Genomic DNA, 24,612 nt, shown 5'->3' with positions numbered 1-24,612 from the left:
AATAAATAACAAATTGAAATGTTAAAAAAAGGAGGAGAGATGAGGGATGATAGTGAAGATGGATGGATCTAGTGACAGTTTTTTGATGATGGGGTAATATAAGCATGTTTATAGGCAGCCAGTGAACAGGGAGAGAATGAAGACAAATGAGACAGTATAGCAGAGGGAGCAATCTGCTGCAGGAGGTGGGATGGAATGGGATCACTTGCACACCTAGAATTAGCCTTGCCAAGGGGAAAGGACACTTCTTCATGTGAAGAGTGAAGGAGGAGATAGTGGCAGAAAGCATCTGGGTGATGTGGGATGAGGAAGAGAAGAAAAGAGCAAACTTTCTACAAATTTTTTTTAAATTTTTTCAGTGAAAGATGAGTGAAGGTTCTCAGCTGAAAGGGTGGGGGATGATGAAACCTCGGGAGGTTTGAAAAGGTTTAGAAAATAAGTTGTGGTGGGTATCTCATACTCATTATATTTCTCACATCACCTAGCACAATACCTTGCAAATAGATGGCACTAAAAAAAATGCCTTTTCATGCTTCATCCTTTAGTAGATCCAAGATAGCTCAATCTCTTCAGGAGTTATTCCAGGGTTTTATTACTGTAATAGTCAATTTGTTTCTTCCCTATGTCTAATCACAATCTTTGTCACTTTCATTTAAGCCAATTTCCACTTGTTTTGTCTTCCAAAGGCATGGAAAATACCTGCTCAGCTCTTCTATATTAAAAAACAAAAATATATGTGACATCTTTAATACATCTTCAATTCAAGCAAAGTACAATTGTATAAATATTAATATTGGATGACTATTTCTCAAAGAAAAAAGAATATTGGAATAAAATGATGGGCCTTTTTTTTCTAAGAGAAGCTTCAGGTCATTAAAAGCACTACACAATTTTTCCAAAGGCAATCTACCTCATTTTCTTCCTTCTATTCAGTTTTAAGTCTGGCTCATTAACAAATCGGAGTGTCTGTCCAAGATGTATGTAATGATGGGTGGCAGGGGGAGCATCCTCAGTTATCCTGATCCGTATCTTGCCACTGGACCCAGATGGCTCTGGAGGAGAAAGTGAGGCTGGTGACTTTGCACAGCCCTCCCTCACTTAAATCCAATTCACTTGCCAGTCATGGCATTTTTCTGATGTCATGGTGTTCTTCAAGAACCAAAAACAAACAACCACAATGTAATGATGGATCAGCAATATGGACCATCCATCCAACTAGATGGCTTCTTCTGAATAACAGGTGTGCTTCATTCATTTGTGTCTTTTTTTTTTTAACTGTGTGGATAGTTACAGGCAAGCTTCAGAGTGATTATGGACCTTGTTGGGGGTGGAAGAGGAAGTCTGTAAAATGTTGCAAGGCTTGATGTACTCAGCAGAATGTCACCTGCAAATGGGTGATTTTTAGAAGACTTCATCATCTGTAGGGAATGGTTCCTTCCATTTGGATGCTGTACTTCATGATACCGGCAAATGCCTTGGGTGAGAATGCCTGCCTGGTTTCTGACTTGCTTGATATTAATCTGATATTAATGCCTCTGTTAGATGTTTCAAGGAATTTTGTACAAATTTTATTTATGTATAGAGGCACTTCACTGGAGCAGAGTTTTTAACAGGGAATTTTGCTCCCCCCCACCAAAACATTAAATAACAAGCATATTGGGATCTTTTATTCTCCATACCATTCAGTCAAGTGTGACTATAAAGATGCAGTTTGCTGTAGAATTTGTAGAAATCCTCATATCTTTAACAAGGATGTTCCCAGTTCATTTGAAGATTATATTCATGAAAATTTTGTAGAAAGAAGGTATATGGGTTAGTAGTTACTGATATTGCTACCTTTCTGGAGGTAACAGGAATGTAAAGGAAAGGACACTGACTCTGGAGTCAGAGGATTTGGGGGAAATTGTACCTCTGAAGCTTACTACTTAAGTGATCTTGGGCAAATCAGTTTCCTCATGTACAAAATCAAAAGGCTGGACTAGATGGCCTCTAAGATACCTTTCAGCTCTAATACAAGCCTATGACCTTTAAAGTCACGGAAGCAACCTAGTCCAACACATAGTTGAAAAGTAACCCTCTCCACAACACATATAACCAGTTGCTGGAAGACTTCCAGTGATGAGAAGCTTATTAGCAACAGAAGAAGCCCAATTCCTAGATAACTTATATTATTACGAATTCTCCACCCCCACTCCTCCCCCCCTCCACACACACGTCAGAGGGCTAGGTAATTATTTACTTATTTTACAGAGAAGTGGTGGTGACAGAATTGGGAAACCGTGATTTCATTCCTTTTGGAAGTAACCATACGGTGTGGAAACTCCCTCCACCAATGAAGAAGGGCTACTCGTTGGTAATTTGAACTTAAGAGAGTTGCTTGGTCACTAAGAGGTTAAGTGACTTGCCCACGATGTGTCAAAGATAGGACTCGAATCCAGGTCCTCCTGCCTCTACGACCGGTCCTCTATTCCCCACGCCAGGAATCAGCTCTCCCAGTGGAATACTCACGGTGGCAACAACATCCGCCTCTAAAAGTGCGCCATTATCGGACCCTCCCGAAGAAAGGTCCTACATGCCACCCTTTACCGAGGCACTCCTAAATGGATGCAGCGCACTTGCCAAGCCTCTTGCACATCGAGCACTCGGGAGAAGACGCCGAGCGGGCGCCGCGGTGGCAGCACCGCACTGATCGGGTACTCACCTGGGCGCCGTAGCGTTCCGAAGTCCCAGGCAGGCACCACTTCGCCCCTGGTAATCCAGAGGGCACGAGCAGCATTCAGTGCAAGCCGTCAGTCAGTGCGATCAGCTCAGATCCTCGCAACCAGCACGCGGAAAATCTGGGGGCACTGGCACCTTCCGGGGGCCGCCGCTGTGCACAGGCCACTGGCAGACCGCAGTCCGGCCCGTTCAGGTTACCCTCCGCCCCTGCTCCAGCCTGGGGGCGGGGCCTCAGCAGGCAGCGAGGCGCGCGCCCGCACCCTGGTCCCAGATCGGGTTCCGCGCTTTGGTGCTGCGCGCGGGGCGCCTGCTTAGCGGCCGGGCGCGCGCCGCCTGTGCCCGCGCTCTCGTTCGCTCGCGCGCTCTCTCCCGGGCCGGCGCCGCTTCCGCATCTCTGCTGTATGCATTTGCTGCTGCTGCAGCTGGAGGGCTCGGGGCCCGCGAACCAATTAGCTTTTGCTGATGTAGCGTTCACTTCCTCATTGACCAAGCTCTCCCTTATCGTGCGTTCGCGACTCTGAGAACAACTTGGAGGAAACCATCCTTCAAGTCTTTTTCTCTTTCGAGAAGTGGGCTCGGCCAATCTCGGAGGGACGGAAGAAGAGAGTGGCCGAGGAAGCAGACTAAAACTTTGCAGAGCACGGAGCGCTGTACTTTGTCTACTCCCTCCCCCGGGCTTTCGGATTAGCCGCCCCAGCAGCAGCAGAGATGTCGAAGCCGCCACCTAAGCCAGTCAAGCCAGGTAAGGGAGGGGCGCTCGACCCTTCTCGTCCTCCCCTACCAGGCCACCTCTGCTTCCTTGCGCTGCCACTGGGGTAGGGGGCTTGCTTGGCCCGAGCCTTCTTCTCTTTTAAGATCGATCCACTTTGGATGGTAGTCGATGACTTTTAAGTTCAAGAAATGATAGGATTTATTTTTTGATGACACGAGAGTTTTCAGATTGGGTGTGGGTGCACACACTAGCAACTTTCCAACGTTCTTGGAGGGATATCTGGTAAGATAAAGCCAATCGATTGATTATAGCTTTAAAAAAATTTTTTTCCAAACGACTTTTAAAGATACTTCCTTTTTTTTTTTTTTTGATTGTGTCTTGGTCAAGAATCATGCCGGACCTAAAAGTGGGAAGTGCATGGTGGGTGGGGTGGGGTGAGGTAAGTATAGAGTCCTTAGGGACCTCTCCGGAAGGAAGAACAAATACACTCAATTGATCTTGGGTTCATTTTTGGAAAGCTTTTAGCAAACTCCAGCGGCCTAATGCTTTAAGGCCGGAAGAATTCCGGGAGCTTTGGCCATTACCGCTCGAAGCTGTCACTTTTATATATACGCAGTAAAGTCATCAGGGTGAATATGGGGGGAAAGGGGATATTTCTGGCTGGTCGGGTTGGAGAGGAGGAGCCTGCCATCCCGAGTGGAGAATTATTGAAAGAAGGGAGAGATATCTCAACAAGCACCTTGGCAGATAGTTCTTATTTATTAGCAGACTTTTATCATTGCTACTGAAGGGTTTTGTGTCCTTTGGAGAGAAGAAGAAAGGGACAGCTGATTTCTGAATCTAGTGTGTTTCAGTGGGATACTAATGAATAGCGAAAAAAGTAGAAATTCTTAATTTGGGGGATTTTTGCAATTTCATGTTACTGAACTTTAATGAAAGTATCATCAGCGTTTAGAATATATTTTTTCTATTGGTATGTTCAGGAATTTCAAGGATTTTGATTTTGTTCTACACATCCTTCATTCTTGCATTTTCTCCCTAAATTTATAGTGTTTTAAAACATGGTTTAGTTTTTCTCCTTTAAAAAAATGAGAAATAAGAATACTATAAATCCCTTTTATTTGAAAAAAATTCTTTTACTACGCTTGTGATTTCATTGGTGAATGCCAGTGCTCCCAGTGAGGAGATTCCATTTACCAGTGTGTGTGTGTATATATCTATATCTATAGATAGATAGATAGATAGATAGATAGATAGATAGATAGATAGATAGATATTGGCAGTTTCTCTGAAACTTTTAGTCTGTGTTACTGAGAGGTTAAATGATTTACCCAGGGTCACACAAGTCGGTGACAAATGAACCAGTGTCTTGGAGCCCTTCCCCCCTAAGCTGCTGAGCCAAGCTGCCTCTTTTCTAAAAATTATTGGTTGCCAAAGTTTTTACAAGTTTCTTGGGATTTAAATTTGGATAAACCTTACTGAATCTAAACCTTGTGCCTCCTGGTGGGTGGAAGTAACCTCAGATCCTTGAAGGCTATGCCTGTGTCCTGTTATGGTCTACCATGTTGGAAATGCTTTGCATATGGGCTTGGCAGAGGACTCAGAGTCTGTTGGTTGTTCCAGGACCAGCCTACTTCAGACAGGCTCAGCACCAGATAGTGGTTTGGGTTTTTTTTGCCACAGCAATTCATGAACAGCATCCACGTTGGCAGTGGAGAGACTGAGGCATCAGAGGAGGGAATGGTGATGACATAGATGAATTCCTAAAACTGTGAAGTAATTATTGACAAGAAGGCCATACTAAAAGAGAGTGATATAGACTTTGTTATTATTTTGACCAAAGACTGGATGTGAATAATAACTGAACATTTTTATGTACTGATTTCAGGTTTTCTGCCTTACAAAGCATTTGCTCATGACAGTCCTGTAAGACAGGGTAGGACAAGCACTACTACAATTATACCTATTTTATGGATGAGTTAATTCAGGTTAAATCAGTTTAGTGACTTGCTTAGGGTTGCATATATATAGTTATCTTGACTCCCAGTCACCCCCCCCATTATCTCTTAATAGTGAAATAGTAGGACTTAAAAGTATTTTAGGCAAGAGATCAAATTTTGCCATTGGATATTTGGTTTTTATTTGCCGGGAGAGAGCAGCTTATCAAATGAAAATAATGCCTTGTTATTCTTTGGTACTCAATTATTTAAAAAAAAAAAGAAAAAGCCCTGGAAATCGATCAAATGCTCTTCTTCGTCTAGAGACAAATTAAGTAATGTCTATGATGATGTCTGTTGCTTACTTCTGTATGAGTCAGGGAAAAAAAAGGCTGTTACATTTTTTTAAAAATTTGCTTAATGGATTATTTTCCTGGTATGGGATCTGTCAGTCACTTAGCCTCTTTTTTTCTGAGATATTAGAAATCTCTAGTTCTTAAACTTGAGTCATTGTACTCATTCACATTGGCACTATTTGTTTATTACCATTAAACCCCACTAACATGGATCAGTATTTCATTCTCTTGTTTTCTGTTCCTACTGCTACCACCTCATTTCTTCCTTGTCTGGACTATTGCAATACTCTCCTAAGTGGTCTGCCCAGTTTTCTCTGCTCTAATCCATCCTGCACACTTGCTAGAGCTAGTGTCTTAAAGCACAGTTGGGATCATTTGGTTATTCCCCTGCTTAAAAATATCAAGTAACTCCTTGGTAAACTTTTGTAGTTAGATAGTTATAGGTAGACAGTTATGAACCTTGGGTTTGGCTTTTTGACTGAGTCTTGGTTTTACAGAATAAATAAATGCTTTTATTAAGGGGAGTTGTTCTGGGAAGTTTGGATTCAGTTAAAGGACCACACTTGAGGACCTAGAGGGCCACATGTGGTCTCTGCTGGTTCCCCACCCCTAAATATATATCAACTTGGGAGTTCAGCTTTTGGGGCCCTTCATGTTCTTTCTCCAAGTCTAGCTTTACAGCATTTCCCCACTGCTTGCTTTTCTCTGCTTCTCCTAGCTTATTATACGTCTGCCTTTGCTCATGCTTTCACATCTCTACGTTGAATTCTCACATCATGAATTCTCCTCCCCCCAGTCTCTTTGCTTGTTGAAATTTTATTCTTCAAGGCCTGGCTCAAATGCCAAGTAGATTATAAGCTTCTTGAGGTCAGGGACTGTCTTTCTTTTTACTTTTATTTGTATGACTAGTGCTTAGCCTAGCATCTATAAGCCATTTATTTATAAATGCTCTAGGTGGTGCAGTAGGTAGGTAAGTGCAGAGCCTGGAGTCAGGAAAACTCATCTTGCTGAGTTCAAATGTGGCTTACTAGCCACACCTACTAGCTCTGTGACTCTGGACAAGTCACTTAATCCCGTTTGCCTCAGTTTCCTCATCTGTAAAATGAGCTAGAGAAGGAAATGGCAAACCACTCCATTAACTTTGCTAAGAAAACCCAAAATGGGGTCATAGAGTCAGACACTACTGAAAAACAACTAAAAAATGCTTATTCCGTCTTTCCCCTCTTCTCTATCCCTTCCTCCCTCCTTTCCTCCTTCCTCCTCTTCTTTGGAGAAGAACCAGCCTTGGAGCTAGGTTAAGTCTGGCCTCTCATATAGTACATATGTGACCGTGAGCAAGTCACTTAACCTTTTAATACCCCTTGCAACTTTCTAAGACTATAAATTGCAGAGACCATACCTAACCTACTTTTGATCTGAGGATTTCCCTCAGTCAATGAAATCACAGCTTCAGTTTCCATCCCTAGCCTTGTGCATTGTTTGTACCTTTATTGCAGCACTTATCACATTCTGACTTAAAGTTGTTTGTATTCATTTCTTATCTTCCCTTCAAGCTTTTTAAATCCTGCAGAGCCAAGGGTGAGGTAATACTTATATTTGTCAGTGTCACATCATTCCTTAGCCCAGCCCCCTGAATAGTGCCTTTTTATATGGTAGGTCTTTAATATGTACTTGTTAAATTGGATATATCCCAGACCCAAACCCAAAGTCTGTGTCTTCCCTGTCCCCTCCTCCCCATTTCTATAAAAATACTCTCTAAAAATACTCCTATACCAGAAGTTTTACTATTTTTAGCGCCTTTTGCATTCTGAAGGCTGGAGAGGAATAAGTCAATTTGTTTAGCCTGTCAGAGCATAAGCAGACAAAGGTTTGATATCTAAGAACACTCTTTTTACAAACTTCATCTCAATACTTAATGTAAAGAATGGGATTTAGAAGAAATCATTTTAGGAGCTGAATTTTATAAGAAGTTTCATGTTTAAGCAAGTTTGACAAAGATAAAAATTTTTTAGCTGTGAGCCTCAAGCCTTGTTGTGGACTGACCTGCACTGTTTTTTTCCTAATGACATGGTGACTTTATGGATGAAAGCAAAACATCATAAATATTTCATGTCTTTGGTTATTATTTAATGATAAAGATGTATAATACAGAGAATGAAATTTAAATTAAATCAGAAAAGCTAAAATTACACTTCAAAAATCATTCTAGCATTCATGATTAAATCATAAAAACTGAAGAATTCTGCTTAAATTACAATTTTGGTGGAAAAAATCAACTAAAACAGTCTTTGATGCTACGTTGGAAAAATCTCTGGATCTAAGGCTACAAATTCTGGGTCCTGTCTCTGTCTGTTACTGCCTGTGTGATCTTGGGCAAGTCACTTTGTCTGAGCCTCATTTCCTCATCTGTAAAATAAAGTTGTTGGAATAGATGACCTCTAAGGTTCCTTCTATGTTTTAGTTACCTCTGGGAGTTATTATTTTTAGTGTTATTTGTCATTTTAATCATATACTACTAATCTCTTGTAGAGGCAGCGTGAAAAGTGGATACAAGTTGTGTGGCCATGGCCAAGTCACTTTACTTCTTAGTTCTCTAGGCAACTCTCTTAAAATATAAATTACAGACAGTTGGATCTACTTTGGTTGAGGAAATTTCCACATCACAGATATCTTAGGCTCCTGGTGAAATCTTGTTAGGTTAGAAAAAAAAATAGACAAAAAACTAAACCCTTGATAAATGAATTAGTCAGATTTTCTGTGAAATCCAAATCATGGGCAATTTAAATCCAAAATGTGTATACCTTATTTACATCAAAAACCAGTAGAAATTCTCTTAAAAGAGATTTTAGAATCCTTAGTCTTTGTCTACTCACTTCCTATGATTGTCATTTTCTATTTGTTTTTTCGAGCTCTTTGATTAGTATCCTTATTTCTCTTTCTTATGAATTAATTCATTAGATAATAAATTTCTTGGAAGCTGAGTTTTGTTCTAACCCTTTGTAAAGGTACAACACTATTTATGCATGATGCCACCTCTGAAAGTGCTCTAAACTGATGGACAAAAGGAGGGGTAAGGGAGCAGTTGGGTAACCATGCTCTAACCTCATTGTATGCAAAGTAACAGTGGCCAAAGTGAGTTTCAATTAATGGTAACCCTAGCCACTACCATCTGTCCTATTGCAGCAATTTCTTGTAGCCTCTGTTCTTTTTCAGTCCTTAGCATGTAATAAGTGCTTACTAAGTGGTCAACTGTGTTAAGCCTTAGAGTTACAAACAAAGAGAAAAACAGCCCCATGCCCTCAAGTAGCTTATCAACTTCCTGGTTACAACCTTTCCAGATTTCACTGTGCTGATCTGAAGGTAGATAAATCCATCATCAAATCTTTGCATTTTGAGTAGGACCCACCAGCCAGAGCTTAAGCTCCCCTTATTCAGGATATAAGAACCCAGGGTCTATCTTAGTGCCTTTGGGTGAGACATTTCACCAGGAATTTGGTGGTGGATTAATGTCAATGAGAAATTAATCAAATGCTTGGGGGGAGGAGTTGGGAATAAGTAAAGTTGTTTATTTTAGATCAAATATATCATGGCATAAGTAAAATTTAAAAATGGTAGCATGCATTATACAATAACAAAGGATGTTTAGTATGAATTGATGATTTTTTTTAAATTAATTTTGAAAAGCCTCTATTTTGCTTCCATTCTATCATACTGGAAACTCACTGTACAAAAGAATTAGGAAATCTAGCTTTTGCCATCTGAGAGCTTCCAATTTGACTAGGTCTTAGTAAAGATAAACAGTTTTAAGGACTATTTGGTCACTTTCTGAATCTGTGCACATGTCTTTTAAATCCTATTTTTTTGTTCTTTACCCCCTAAAAGAGAGACACTATACTGATAGACCTAGTCACTGTTAATGTGCAGATAAGTACATTATGAGTAGCCATGTTTAGTCAGCTTCAGAGGCGCTTAGTTCTATTCAGAGTCAGGATCTTTGTTTTCATAAATGGAAAAGCGAAATGGATAAGTTGATTGATAAGCAATTTGCTAAACATTTATTAAACCCCTTGAATATGCTGGACATTGTTCAAAGACAAAACAAAAATCTCTTCCTTCAAGCAACTTACCTGCTAGCAGGGGAAATAACACACACATCTCTAAGTAGACACAGAATCTATGCAGAGAAAATCATGCACCATCTGTAATAGTTTATGCAGAACTGGAATGTTCCAAAGTGAAGGAGACATTTACATCTACCTTAGCAGTCTACCACTAAGGCTTTTTATTTTATCTTATTTTATTTTTTGAGACTATTAACAGTTAACTGTGTGTTTAGAGTTCAATCTCCAGGGTTGAAGAGAGTCAGTGACTTTATGACACTAAATAGAATTCGTGGGTGCTGCTTACTGCCCAATACCCATTACCTTTTTCCTCTTCCTGCCAATCACTTCCTCTTGCCTTCTGAAGACTTTGGACTATCACGTTGTACATTTCTCAGTTTGTTGTTTAGGGAAAAGAAAAGACCATGGTACACACACTTTAATAGAATTTAACTTCTCAGCATTTTCCTAGGATATTATGACATAAACCTTACCTTGCTATTTTTTTTTGCTTAAAAAAAAAGAAAGAAAAAAGAAAGTAAGAAAAGGAGAATCCTTTGGTTAAAGAATTCAGACCAGTAAATGCGTACCTAGTATGGGACTTTCCTAACCCTGTTTTAAGTTTATTTGGGAGGTTGGAGGTAGGTCTCAACCACCCTTAGTTGCTAATATAGTGATGACAATTAACATTTATATAGTAGCTTAAGGTTTTCAAAGTGCTTTGAATTTATTATCTCATTTGATTTGTTTCTCACAATCTCTCTGTGAGGTAAATGATGTTATTATCCACATTTTACAAATGGAGAAACTGAGGCTTAGGTTATAGGACTAGACTAGGGTTACATTATTAAATTATTCAGTGATTAAGGTAAGATTCAAAGCCAGGTCTTTCTGATTCCAGATTCATCAACTTCATTCCATTACACCAACTAACTTCCCCCGGTAGACTGAGTTAGGTTTTAGAGACTAGCTTTCTAGCCTAGGAGTCACCTCTAGGAAACTCACTCTAGGATGGCCCTCCCTGAATATCTGAAGGAGTGCACAGAAAGTCTAAATTTTCCTTTTGTGGTGAACAAATCCTTTGAATATACTGAATCAATTTATCCCCACCCATAGGCTACCTTAGACTAGAAACAAATCTTCTTTGGAGTTTCTTTGGAGTAGCAGTGATTTTGTTTTAGGTGAACTGATCAGACCCATACTTCTAGGGGAGGAGAGGTCCAAAGACTGTATATCCACTCTTTGTCCTGGGTGCAAAGATTGAAAACACTCTGAAGTTAGGTATTGCTGGGGGTATTCAGTGAAGTTTTAAGGGTTTCATGATAGGTGCTAGGTGATGAAGTGGATAGAGTGCCTTTCTTGGAGTCAGGAAGACCTGGGTTCAAATCCAGCCTCAGATACTTACCAGCTGTATGATCCCAGAGCAAGTCACTTAATCCTGTTTATCTCAGTTTCCTCATCTGTAAAATGAGCTGGAGAAGGAAATGGCAAACCACTATGGTATCTTTGCCAAGAAAACCCCAAAAAAGGGGTTGAGAAGAGTTGGACATGACTGAAAAAACGACTGAACAGCAGCAAATAATTCATGGTTTTATAGTGCTGTAAGATTTTTAAAAATACTTTTTTCTACCACAGCCATGTGGGGCATCTATTACTCTTCATTTGACAGGTAGGGAACTCTGAGCTTAGAGACACTGAGTGACTTGCCTGGTAATAACACCCTAGCTCTTTCAACTATAACAGGCTATACCAACTCACAGGTTCACCTTTTGGTGAAAGTGATCAGTATTAGTGTTCCTGAAAGGTTGACTTCTCACTGTGTACAAGGTTACCTGAAACTTGGTGACTTTTTTGGTGTTAGTGATAATCCTGAGGAATCTTAATCCAAAGAAATTCATGGGATCAGAACTACAAGGGTACCCTTAGTGATTATCTAATACTTACTTTGTAGTTGAGGGAACAATGTTTAAAAGGTTTAAGCGACTTGTTTGACATCTCACGAAGTAGTAGAGAGAAATAAAACATTCATTAAGCACTTTTCTTCTTTGTGCCCAGAGACTGTGCTTAGCATTGGTGTTATAGATACAAAGCAAGCAAAACAGCCCCTATCCAGTAGGAGCTTACATTTTAATGAGAGAAGACCATACATGAAAGAAATCTGAAAATGGACAGGGGAAGCAACAAGGTGTGGAGATGGTTAGGAAGTCCATGGAGACCTTGTTTTGGGTGAGAATAGGTGAAAGCTCAAGACAGGTAGGTAGATAGAATGCCAGGCCTGGAATCAGCAAGACTCATCTTCCTGAGTTCAAATCCTACCTCAGATACTCACTAGCTGTGTTACCCTGTGTAAGTCACTTAACACTGTTTGCCTTGCTTTCTTCATGTGTGAAAAGAGCTGGAGAAGGAAATGGCAAACCACTCCAGTATTTTTGCTAAGAAAACTCAAAAATAGGGTCGTGAAGAGTTGGACACAACTGAGCAACAACAAAACAGCCCATGGCATGTCAAATGCTGAGTCCCAGGTTGAAAGGGTTGGGAATGTTAGGATGATGGCCTGAATGGAGTCAGCATGAAGTGTAGATGGCCGAGAGGTAGTGTGGAGGCCTGGGTCTGGGCAAGATAAGTCAAAAATCTCCCCTATGAGAGCCTGGTCTCCTAAGAGCTAGGGTTTGAATCCTTCTCCTCTCAGTTTAGCAGCTAGTTTTCCCCTCACACCCCCTCCCCCAATATACCAAGTTTCTAATTATTTATTTAAATGAGATGAATCGCTGTGACGAAAACTAAAACCGCTCTCTCCAAAGTCAACATTCTACAAGGTGGAGTCATTAGTTGTGTCAGACTTACTTTTTTTTTTGTCACCTTCCCTTTTTCCTGCATGGAGGAATGTCATTCCTTTTTACAAGTTTGTATGTTAACTTCTTTGCCTAGGTGCTAAATCTAAATGACCCAGCTGGCTGCTTCCAAGTACTGGGGTCTGCCAAAGCCAAGTCTGAAGTTTACAGTGTGTGTGTGTGTGTGTGTGTGTGTGTGTGTGTGAGAGAGAGAGAGAGAGAGAGAGAGAGAGAGAGAGAGAGAGAGAGAGAGAGAGAGAGAGAGAGAGAGAGAGATCTCCCACTTTTCCCTTTCTCAGTCCTAGGAGGCTACACTAGATTTTAACCAGCCTTTATATAGAGCTTTACGAAATAATTATTTCATTTTATCTTCAAAACAAACAGTCCTAGTGTGAGGAAGAGAGGTGCTCTTACTATCCTTATTTGGGATTAGGAAATTGGGAAACCAAGGCTGAGAGTGGTTTAGGGATTTGCCTTGGGTCAGTTGCAACAGTTAGTATTGAAGCTCAAGTCTCTTGGCTTGTGACTTCTGTTCCAGGACTCTAACCACTGTGTCACCTAGTATTCTCTAACCTGCTTTACTCCCTGACCTTGTAAACTAACCTTCACTCTTGTGCTACTTAACCTCCAGATGTAGCCCCATTAGATCATTTCATTGGCTCAGGATCATCTATCTGTCTTGCTGCCCTTTGTTTTGTATAGTTTAAATTAATTCAATGAAAGTAATACTGCCAGTAAGTCTCTTCCAGCTGTAAAATCCTAAGGTTGTGAGCACATAGTACCAATGTGCTGAATTATATAATATCAATTTTTGTGGCTTCTCTTGTTACTGCAGCAGAGGTTCCCAGCTTATTTGGCTTACTGCCCCCTTTATAAAAAAAATTGCTCAGCACCCCCCTGGATATTTCCAGTGCCCCCCAAGGGGGCAGTATCACCTATCTTGGGAACCTATGTGCTAGTTCCATCACTATGTCCTACCTAATTTTGTATGATGTTTCCTTCCCTCCTTCCACCAATATAGAGCACAATATGTACTTAATAAATAATTTTGATTGAATGAATAAAATCCTATTTTCTTCCTGCCCCACCCCTCCACCCTATTCCTCTTCTACTTCCAGTGAAGTTCATTTGCCTATATCCAGGTTTGTTTGTTTTTTCCTTACCTAAGTATGTGCTTGGTAAACACCTTCCCTCCAGCCCGGGCTCTAGAATGCTGGAGTTTTCCCTAAACTACAGTCTCTTTGTGACTAGATCTATAGTTGCTGATCTTAGGATTCCCCAACTTCCTGCCTGAATCTAAACTAATGTCCTGGCCTACCTTTATTTGTGTGTTCTGTCTTATGCTCTTTCATTCAAAGTTTGAATAATGGTAGTTGAATCTGCTCCCTTCTCTTCCCCATCCCTTCTCACTTTTCCAACAGACCGATGTCTTGCTTTTTGCACTGATGTTGAGTTGAGTTCTTTGGTACTCAAATCTAGTACGGCATCCACTTTCCTATTCCTGCTGTCCTCCATCCTATAACCTCTTCTGGTCCTCAGCTTTGGTTGGTCTTGTCTTTTTGCTGCTGTCAGCTTTGGTTGATGACTAAAACTCTCAGTAAGTCAGTCCTCTTAGACTTTCATTCAGGAGGGTGTTGGTAAATGTTTTACATCCTGCTATCTGCAAATCTGCATTATTAATGTATTTTCCATCACTTTCTTAAGTCTAAACAATCAAGGAAACAGTCAAGCTCTCTTTTGTAGCGTTTGCCAGTTTGCTAGGTGTAAATGCTCACTGACAATTTCACTATCCATCTCCTGAATAGTAGATAAGAGCTGGTTCCAGCACACCCCTGCCACTGCAGTGTCTTAAGTCACTCTCCTCTTGACCTGTCTTTCTGCTTTCCTCTAGGACTTATGGATTCCAACTAAAGATTCTCCTCTGTAGAGTCTCCCATTTTTAGAGGGCTCTGCTTGTCTTAACTGATAAACTAATTCTTAGGAAGGTGTTATGCATTAATGATTTACAGGGGCAGCTAGATGGCTACCGTGGATAGAGCACCAGCCCTGAAGTCAGGAGGACCTGAGTTCAAATCCGGCCTCAGACCAAACACTTGACGCTAGTTGTGTGACCCTGAGCAAGTCACTTAACCCCAATTGCCTTAAGAAAAAAAAGCATTAATGATTTTCTTTAACTGGTTATCTTTAATTGGCACTTCTCTGGAGGAGTATTATATTACTTTTTAACCCAGTGCTCTGGAAGAGAAAAGAACCTTAAGTTAGAGGACTGATTCTCCAATGGTGGAATTTTAGGTGTCATTACTGGCTAGTTGGAAAGATGGCTATGGTGAGGGGAACTCTGCTATCCTTTATATCACACCCCAGGGACAACTGCTTACTGTGCCTGTGTTCAATCCCTTCCACCCCCCACCCCAACAACTCTGGGGAGAGAGGAAAGTGAGATGGGCTGGATGCTCAGGAGAAAGCTAGTCATCTGGGGGGCTGAAATTTGTGGAAAAGTTCAGGGGCTTTTCCTTTTAGGGGTTCAGGTCCCATGACTCCATCAGCACTATCTGGTATAATGGACCTTGTATGAAGGGTTATATTGCTGTCATTATTTTCTTGATATTTGGGGATGGGAACGATAACAATAAGTCTTCTTCCTATTCAGTTTTATGTATAATCTTCTTCACTCATTCTTCGTACCAGTCAAACTGGACTGCTAGCTTTTCCTGGTACGTGAAATCCACCCGTGTGCCTTTAGGATTAGTCTCTTACCCATTCTTGTCCCTCCTCTGAAATGAAAACCCTCCTAATCTCTTCTTTCTAGAATTCCTAGCTTCCTTTAAAGCAGAACTACCTCCTAGGGAAGCCTTTCCTGATTCTTCCCTCTCCCCACCCCCTTAGAGTGCTAATAACTCTTATTAGAGTGTTAAAAAGCACTCTTTCCCTCTGGTGATCACTTTTGTGTTATGTTGAATCTGTTCATTTGTGCTGTAAACATCTTGAGGGCTGGGACTTTAGGGGACTTTTGTATTTGTATCTCTGATGGCTTTGCACATAAGTAGGGCTTGACATAATCTTTGTTGAACTGAATCCTCCCTAAATAGTACTAAGAGCTGTTAACTTCAGTAGCTATAAAATGTCTGGTTGCTGAACAATTCAAATGGTTGTACATCAATAAAAAAAAATAGTGCCTGCCTTCAAAATGTTCATGAAATAATGCAATTTAGATTTCCCCTTTGCCTTCCTCTTCCTCTTACCAATGGAACCCCTCAACTATTCTGTGTGCATTAGCATGCAAGCTCCTGAAGAGTAAGGACTGCGTCTTTGTGTTTTTATTTCCATGCCTCCTGGTTTAGTACCCCAGGGTTACATATATTGCTTGCAAAAAAGAGACCCCCAAATGTGAAATGTTTGGTAGAAGAAATCATGCTGGAAAGGAGATATGGCTCCCTCTCATGCAGGTTCTGGAAGGTTTGCATTATATAGGATTTAGACTGGTGTGTAAAGTTACTCAACTGATTGGCCTCAGTAAGCAGTAGGTAGTCTTCAAGAGAAGGGCAGATTGAGATGTATATCTGCAGGTAAGTCAATCTGTTTGGTGGAACCCAAAACACAAGCTTGGGTGGATCCAAAATAAGACTTAAGTGTAGAAACATTTGGCCTGGAACTAAGACCTGGGGGAAACTAAAATTCTTTGCAGCCATCTCTGGCATTCCTGGAGAGTTACTGAGATCAGGACAACATTCTGTGTTAAAACAATTTCTAAATCACATGAATTTGGATTTAAACATTATAATAACAAATTTTCTGAACAATATAACAAATGACAAATGATAATCCACACATGCTAGGTGCTTATTACTGATTTACTGATCCTTAGAACAGCCTTTCAAATAATTTTCTTAAATCACTATTTTAAATCACAACATTTTCGCTAACTTTTATAATCTGCTGCTGACCTCTTCTTGCTACTCCCAGATCTCAAGGTTTAGTTGAATACAAACATCTGGCTGACCTAAGCACATTCAGGGTTTTCCCACAAGCCCAGAGTCCCATGATGACCAAAAAGGGAGAAGAGAAGAGAGTCAGAGCTTATTAAAATATTAGGTCTGTTCTGATTTCACTTAGGTCAGTGCCTGTTTTTGTGGCTGCACTAACTTAAGACCACAAGTGATGGTCTGTAGGAAATATATGGAGACTTTCCACAAACACACAAATCCTCATGGCAACCTAACAATATTTTTTAGTGGTTTGGTTAAGAATCTGGGGACATTTACATTTGCAAAGTCTACAAAGTTGGTGATTTATTTATAGCCCGTTCTTTTTTGGAGCTGATTTCTAAGAACAAAGATAACGTCTTAGTTCATGCCAGTTGCCCATCCATGTACGTTTCTTTCAGAATCACTATCTTTGGTCTACCTTAGTTCAGTGAAAAACCATGGTATTAAACTCATGCTGGGCATCTTTCTATTGAAGATGCTTGATCTGCGACCAGGAAGTACCTTGAGTCTTCCCCTAGGAATTATGTAAATATCTGCCACGTTTTTCTGTTTCTTTGGGGAAAGTCAGTCAGCAAGCATTTATGAAGTGCCTCTTATGTGCCTGGCACTGTACTAAGTGCTAGGGTTTGAAAAGAAAGGCAAAAAAACCCCCAAACCCACCCCAACAACTAAACAGAAACCAACCAGTCCCTGCCCTCAGTGAGCTCACAATCTAATAGAGGTTATTGTTTTCATTGCCTCACTGTCTACAACCTGAACTTGGGACAACTCTGAAGCCCCAAGATTTTGGATTGGCACCAGGACTAGGATGGCATGGAGGGCAATCACATCACAATCACTCTTTGCTCCCCCCCATCCTTCAAATTGTATATGTAAAATTTAGTTAAGTAAATATCTAGGTGTGTAGGAGAGATTACAGAAATGCAATGTGGAACACCAGGCATGTCTGTCAAGGGAATTTGCTTTTATGAAGTGATATAGGGGTGGAGTAGAGTTTGGGTGTATTACTGGTTGACTGACTGAGTCATTGCCCACTTATAGGAATGGAGGGAAGCAAAATGAATTTGCCTTCATTACCCTAGGGCAGGGGTGGTGAACTTGCTTTCCCAAGACCACCTGTAGCCCTCTAAATCCTCAAGTACTGCCCGTTGACTGTATGTTCTGTGAAGATTAGATTCAGTAAAAGTGTTAAACTTGAGGACCTGGAGTGCCACATGTTGCCTTGAGAATACAGGTCCCCACCCCCACCCTAGGGGGTCAGCTCTGGTTGGGGTAGCCCTGAAAAGCTCCCAGTTATGTATTCCAGGTCTGGATAAATCTTTAGAGAACCAACATGGTATAACTCATAGAACACTTGAAGTCAGAGCTGATTTTAGATACTGCCTCTGATAGCTACTAATTGCATGGCCATGTTCCTCCTCTGTAAATTGTAGGTAAGTACCTGTGGTACTTACCACCTGGGGCTTTTGTGAGGCTCAAATGTTAATGTATACAAGTGATTCACAAGCATTATAGCCCTATATAAATGTCAGCATTTGTCATCATCGTCATCATCATCATCATCATTACTGAGGTAATCTCAGAGAAGCAGTTTGACTCAGGATGGCTCCTTTTAGGTTTGGGATTCCCCAGGTATTGCAGTGGACTTCAAGGTACTCTCCAGAACCACGCTGATTTCTCTTCTACCTCTTACTCTTCTTCCCTTTTCTCCCATTTGTTTTTCAGGGTTAGAAAGGGCTTCCTTTTCCCCTTACCCTCAACCCTAAACAGCTGTGAACTAGAGAGAGCTTTGTAGACCCTCTTGTGATAGTTATAAAAAAGCTTTTGTAATTATCCCTGGGTTTGAGGAGTGATCTGAGTGGTACCCAATAGCCTAAATACTAAAAGACTGCAGCTGTTTTTATAGAGGCAAAGATTCAAAGCTAGAAGGGATCTTTGAGGCCATCTAGTCCTCATTTTACAAATGAAGACGCTGAGGCTCAGAGTTTTCTGACTTGCTCATGGTTACTCATCTAGTGTCAGAGGTAGGATTCAAAGGTGGTTCTTCCTTTCTCGAAGCCCCACCACCCCATCTAAACTGCCTCTCCAATATCAAGAAATGAGGTACCTAGTGTAAATAAAAACCATTAGTTTTGGAGTTGACATTCTATTAGAATTCATTATGTTAAAATGTAGATTTTCCTTTTATCAATTCACTTATTACACTAAAGTTCAATTCAAAATATTTTATCAAACAATAGTAACAAAATATAAGCTCCAGGGACTGCCTTTTCCTTTTTTTGTATCCCTAGCACTTAGCACAGTGCCTGGAAACAAGTAGTTCTTTAATACTATTAGCAGTTATATCAAATCTCTCCCAGAAAAACAGTTAGTATTCCTTTTTTTCCTAAACTTTTTAGAACCTAACTCTAAACACAGATATCAGGAAAATGTGGGTATTTAAATAAACTTCCTCCTAATTGTTCATTCTCTTCTCCCTCTGCCCCCCCCAAAAAAAAACCCCCCAAAACAACAACACCACTTAAAAGAGTTCAGGGATTGTAAACTGACATTACTAAGGTTATTTCCATAATGTTACATGATGGCGACATGTCACTGCTAGCTTGAAATCATGAATGGTAGAGCTTTCTACCTAAGGAGATAGTTTTCCTTTTAATTTGATAGCCAGAAAGGGAAAACTAAGCAATGAATGAATGAATGAATGAATGAATGAATGAATGAATGAATGAGTTTCCACACAAGATGGTGATAGTTGGGCAAGTTGCTGAGAAAGAAGGTCAAACTATCTAATCAGAATACCCTTTGAAATTTGGCAAAAATATTTACAGCAGTTCCTTGCTTGGTGGCAAAGAATTGGAAATTGAGGGGATGCCCATCAATTGGGGAATAGTTGAACAAGTTGTGGCATATGAATGTAATGGAATACTGCTGTGCTGTAAGAAATGACAAGAGGGGATGGGTTCAGCAAAATTTGGAAACACTTAATGCTGATACAAAGGGAAGGGAGCAGAACCTAAACATTGTACCCTGTAAAAGAAGTATTGTAATGATGATCAACAGTGAAAGACTTCGTTACTCTGATCAATACTATGATCCATGATATTTCCAAAGAACTCATTGATGAAAAAAATGCTATTCATGTCTATGAAGAGAAGCAATCAACTCTGAGTACAAATTAAAGCATATTTTTTCATTTTATTTTTCTTGCTTTTTTTTCTTTTTGGCAGCATTGCTAATATGTAAATGTTTTGTATCACATCCTTTCTATAAAATGGACATAATATTGTTTGCCTTCTCAGTGGGTGGGGAAGGCCTGAAGGGAAGTAAAAGATTTGAAACTCAAAATTTTTTTTAAAAATGAACATTAAAAAAATATTGCCAGAGTGATAGACACAGCATGGTATAGTGGAGGTCAAATAGCTAAAAAATTAAATGACTTGTCATGTGTTCACACAATTAGTAACTCACACCCTGATTAAAATGGTGAATTGGCATAGAACCTTCCCTAGAGGTTTTCTATTAAAATAACTGCTTACATATTGAAGGAAAATGCAAACAAAATATCATTTTTAATGTTGCATTTCTGACTTACAGTTGTCTTACCAGATTCACTGTAGAAATTGAAAATTTTAGATTTCCTGTTAGGTTCCTAGAAATAGCTTTTCTGAACCTGCTTTGATTGTTTGAGTTCTTTAAAAAAAAAAAAACTTAAGGGGGTGGGATTGATTGATAAGATCCTTCTGTTATATGGAAAGTTGGAATTTGAAAGTCCTGTTCTCTGAACTATAAGGGGCAAGAAGCTGTTGATTATCCTTTCTCAATTTTCAAAGTATAATTTTTTTTCTTTCCTTTCCAATGACTCTAGCCTCACCTTTATCACTTTATTAATACTTCTTATTAAATCACCTTATCTGGGCTTTACCATAATTTACTGAATAAAGTAAAACTTCTATAAATCTCTTCATAGGATCGCTACTCATACCCCTTATGGACATTAATTGGCTCACAAATATTTATTATAATGTCTACAGTGTGTTTGGCACTGTGATATACAGTCTATGTCTCCATTATTTAATAAATTGTTTTTCTTGTTTCTGTGTTACCTCTCTGCTTCAGACACTGACTAGCTATGTGATCTTTGGCGACTCACTTAACCGCTGTCTGCCTGTTTCCTCATCTGTAAAATGGGATCATAATAGCACCCACTCCCAGAGTTGGATCAAAGGAGATAATACTTGTAAAGCACTTAGCATAATACCTGGCACATAGTAGGCACTGTATAAATGCTGACTATTACGTTTATTGTAACTTTAAAGGGGGAGTCAAAAAATTTTAAAAAGGGATACTATAAATGAGTTTTAAAGAATTCAGTTCAGTCAACACTTATTAAGCTCCTGCTGAATACAAGCATTGTGCTGATCCATCAGTAAACATTAACAATAATGATGATGATGATGATGATGATAATAGCTAGAATTTATATAGTTTACTATATGCCAGGCAGTGTGTTAAGTGCTTTACAATTATTATCTTACTTGAGTCTCACAATAACCCTGGGAGGTAGGTGCTATTATTATACCCATTTTACAGATGAGGAAACTAAGACAAACAGAGGTTAAGTGACATACCCAGGGTCACAGAGCTATTAGGTGTCTGAAGCAGGATTTAAATTAAGGTCTTCCTAACTCCAGACCTACTACCCTATCCACTGCCACCACCTACCTGTGTGTACTATCTATCAGGCATTGTGCTAAGCACTAGGACAGTGAAACCATACTTGTTCACAAGGAGCTTTCATTCCACTTTGAAAGTAGATTTGTTGGGGAAAACACAGTAAAAATGGGAGAGAATGGGAGAGGGAGCACTTAGATCTGGGGCTTTGGGTCAAGGAAGGCTCCATGGAGAAGGCAGTACTTGAGTTGGGCCTTAAAGGGAATGAGTTCCACAGTCAGAGAGGGGGGGGGTGGGAGTGTACATCAGATGTGGTGGCAGGGTAGGCAGGCGACAAAAAGACAGAAAGTGTGGATAGTCTAGTTTGTAGGAACATAGAGTATGTGAGAGGAGAGCAGTGTGTGGTCAGATTAGGATGGTCCCACAGTTGGATCATTTAATCCAGCCAGACCCGAGCAAGAATCCCTTCTTCGGCATGTTTAACAAATGGTCATCCAGGCTTGGCTTGAAGACTTCTCATTGAGATGCAGTCAGTACCTTCTGAGATGACCCCTTCTTCTTTGGGTAGTTTTAATTATTAGTTTTTCTTTGTATCAAGCTTGAATTTGCTTCTTTGCAACTTTTATCCATTTCTTCTTATAGCTTTTGGACCCAAGCAGTCAAGTCAAATTCTTCTTCCATGTGGCAGCCTATTGAAGGCAGCCAGTACTGTCTTGTAGTTCAAATTTGGCAAAGAAGTAGAGCAATTAGGTCAAGGACCACTTTGTCTCCTTTTAGGGAAAACTAATCCCTGTCACAGGAGGGAAGGAGGCAGGTCCTAAGCCATGTTGTGGAGATATTAGTAGGCAGTCACACATTCAGATGGTCAATATTTGTTCTAAGCATTGGGCACACAAAAAAGGGCAAAAGACAGTCCCAGTTTTCAAGGAGCTTACAATCTAGTGAGGGAGACAACAAATAAATAAAGCTATACACAGGATAAATGGGAAATAATCAATGGAGGCAAGGCATTAGAATAAGAAGGGTGGAGAAAGGCTTCCTGTAGATGAGATTTCAGCTGGGACTTGAAGAAAGCCAGGGATGCCAGGAGGCATAGATGAGGAAGGAGAGCATTCAAGGCATGGGAGATAGCCAGAGAAAATGCTCTTGGCTGAGAAATGCAGTGTGTTGTTCATGGAACTACAAGGAGGCCAGCATTACTGCATTGAAGAGTATGTATTGGGGAGTATGTAAGGGAGCAGCTGGGTGGTGCAGTGGATAGAGTGCTGGGCTGGAGTCAGGAAGACCTGAATTTAAATCCAACCTCAGACACTTACTAGCTGTGTGACCCAGGGTAAGTCACTTAATCCTGTTTGCCTCAATTTCCTCATCTGTAAAATGAGCTGGAGAAGGAAATGGCAAACCACTCCAGTATCTGCCAAGAAAACCCCAAATGGGGTCACAAAGAGTTGGATATGACTGAAACCACTCAACAACAACTGGGAAGTAAGATGTTAGAAAACTGGAAAGGTAAGGGGGTAGGTTAAGAAGGACTTTGAACACCAAACAGAAGGTTCAGATACTTGAAGAAAGCTGCTGTGTCCCCTAAGTCTTTCCTTTTCCAGCCTAACAGCACTTGTTTCTCTGTCTTAATGTGTCATGATCTTAAGGCCCCTCAAGAAGGTGGTCACCCACCTCCAGACACTCTTCAGCTTATTAACATCCTTCCTCAGACTGGGTGTGATAGTCCAGTTGTGCTTTGACCAGGACAGAGTATAATAGAACTATCCCTTCCCTGTCCTGGGCAGTAGGCCTCTCAGCTGATCTTAAAATTGCTTTAGATTTTTTTGACTGCCACAGCTTAATACTGGTTTGCATTCAGCTTGCAAGAATCCTGGAACTTCCAGATCTTTTTCAGTTGAACATCTATCTTGTACTTGTGATTTTTTTTTAACCTGAAGTAAAAAACTACTTTTTGAGGGTCGCGGATCTATGATTTTATGTCTGTGGGGAATTCCTGATACAGAAACCTCTTCCTCTGATATAGATAGGCAACTCTAACTAATCTTAGAACATTTCCTGGGACTACCTAGAGGTAAATGATTTGAATCAGGTCATTCAAGTAGTAAGTGCCAGATTTGGATCTATCCTGGACTCCAAAAGGACCAGGAAGCATGACCATGGTGATTAAGATCAGTATAAAAGAAGGGCCTTGGCCCTTCTTTTTCTGGTTGTACCATTTGAATAGGTAACAACTTTTTGTGTGACTTTGGGCAAGTCACTTAACCTCCCTGGGCCTCAGTTTCCTATTTTGTAAAATGAGGGGTTTGTACTAGAGGATCTCTAAGGTGCATCCTTTGATCTCACGGCAATGTGCATTCTGCCTACACAGGTGACGACTTTTTTATGATTTAATAGATAGACTTCAAAAGCCAAAATTCATTTCTCTGAAGTCAACCTGGTTAAGCCTCTTTAGGCTTGCTAAAGTTGGGCGTTTGTGACTACATCTGTAGTCCAAACCCATACTTAAGCTCTTTGCAACTTTGTAGGACTTGTCAGTACTTGCATTTCCACTGGTATTGCCCTTTGAAAACTCAGGATCACTTCCAAGCTGTGATGAAGCATCAGGGGGAGACTTTAGTGGATTGGATTTTATTCCATCCATTGCAAATAATTGCTAGATCTCGAGTCCTTTCAGTTTCCTGGAGTTACAGTAGCCTCCTCCCTCTCCGATTCCTTGCAGGAGTCCTGCCAGTGCCCTAAGCTAGGTCCTTGAAGCACTGAATAAGACATGAGAGTTGAAGCAAAGGGAGTAGATGATTGTGTGTAAGAGAATATTATCCTTACAGATTTTTAAAACTTAAAAGTGTTTAACTTCTAAAAATGCATTAATCCTACACATATTTACCAATGTTATCCACGTCTTGACCACCCTTGGGGTTTCCCCCCCCCTTTCTTTTCCTCTATAATGAGGCTACTAGAACACAGTTATCTACCTATATAGCAAATATTCTGTTTCCGAGAAAATCTAACTAGAGGTCATTTTTTTAGCTTTGTTTCCTTTATACCTTTTTCCTGACTTTTAAACCCTGAGCATATTGACAAGTGTTTATGGTTGATTTGGTTTATCAATGCCTAAAAGGCTTATGCTACCTATTAGAGGGACTTATAGGGACTAGAAAATCAGTAGAGGGAAATAAAAGTAATGGTAGTTTTAGATTTTTCATGCAATTTATTTTTAGTGGGAGAACTTGCCATCTATTATTTGTTCTTATTTTCATTTTTTCAGCATGGTAGTAAGGTGGTGAGTGGTAGGTTAATG

The 24,612-nt window shown here is 40.2% G+C and overlaps 2 protein-coding genes across 3 annotated transcripts in view; one reads left to right on the top strand and one right to left on the bottom strand.

Annotated features, from left to right (window-relative positions):
- NMRK1 (nicotinamide riboside kinase 1) overlaps nucleotides 1-3,055 on the bottom strand; it is a 34,587-nt gene extending 31,532 nt beyond the window's left edge. Inside the window, exon 1 of one of the 2 annotated variants that reach the window (XM_021008512.2) lies at nucleotides 2,702-3,055. The gene's annotated coding sequence lies outside the window, so the exon portion shown is untranslated. The remainder of the gene's footprint in view (nucleotides 1-2,701) is intronic. The other variant, XM_021008511.2, reaches the window with a different exon arrangement.
- A 49-nt stretch (nucleotides 3,056-3,104) lies between these two features.
- The window catches only part of OSTF1 (osteoclast stimulating factor 1), a 68,036-nt gene continuing 46,528 nt past the window's right edge, over nucleotides 3,105-24,612 (top strand). Inside the window, exon 1 of the mRNA XM_021008510.2 lies at nucleotides 3,105-3,460. Within this exon, the coding sequence (XP_020864169.1) occupies nucleotides 3,427-3,460 (34 nt within the window). The 5' untranslated portion in view covers nucleotides 3,105-3,426. The remainder of the gene's footprint in view (nucleotides 3,461-24,612) is intronic.

This window comes from Phascolarctos cinereus, unplaced genomic scaffold, assembly GCF_003287225.1.
Source record: "Phascolarctos cinereus isolate Bilbo 61053 unplaced genomic scaffold, phaCin_HiC Scaffold_4;HRSCAF=312, whole genome shotgun sequence".
NCBI lineage: Eukaryota > Metazoa > Chordata > Mammalia > Diprotodontia > Phascolarctidae > Phascolarctos > Phascolarctos cinereus.
This window is presented reverse-complemented; position numbering and strand designations above follow the sequence as displayed.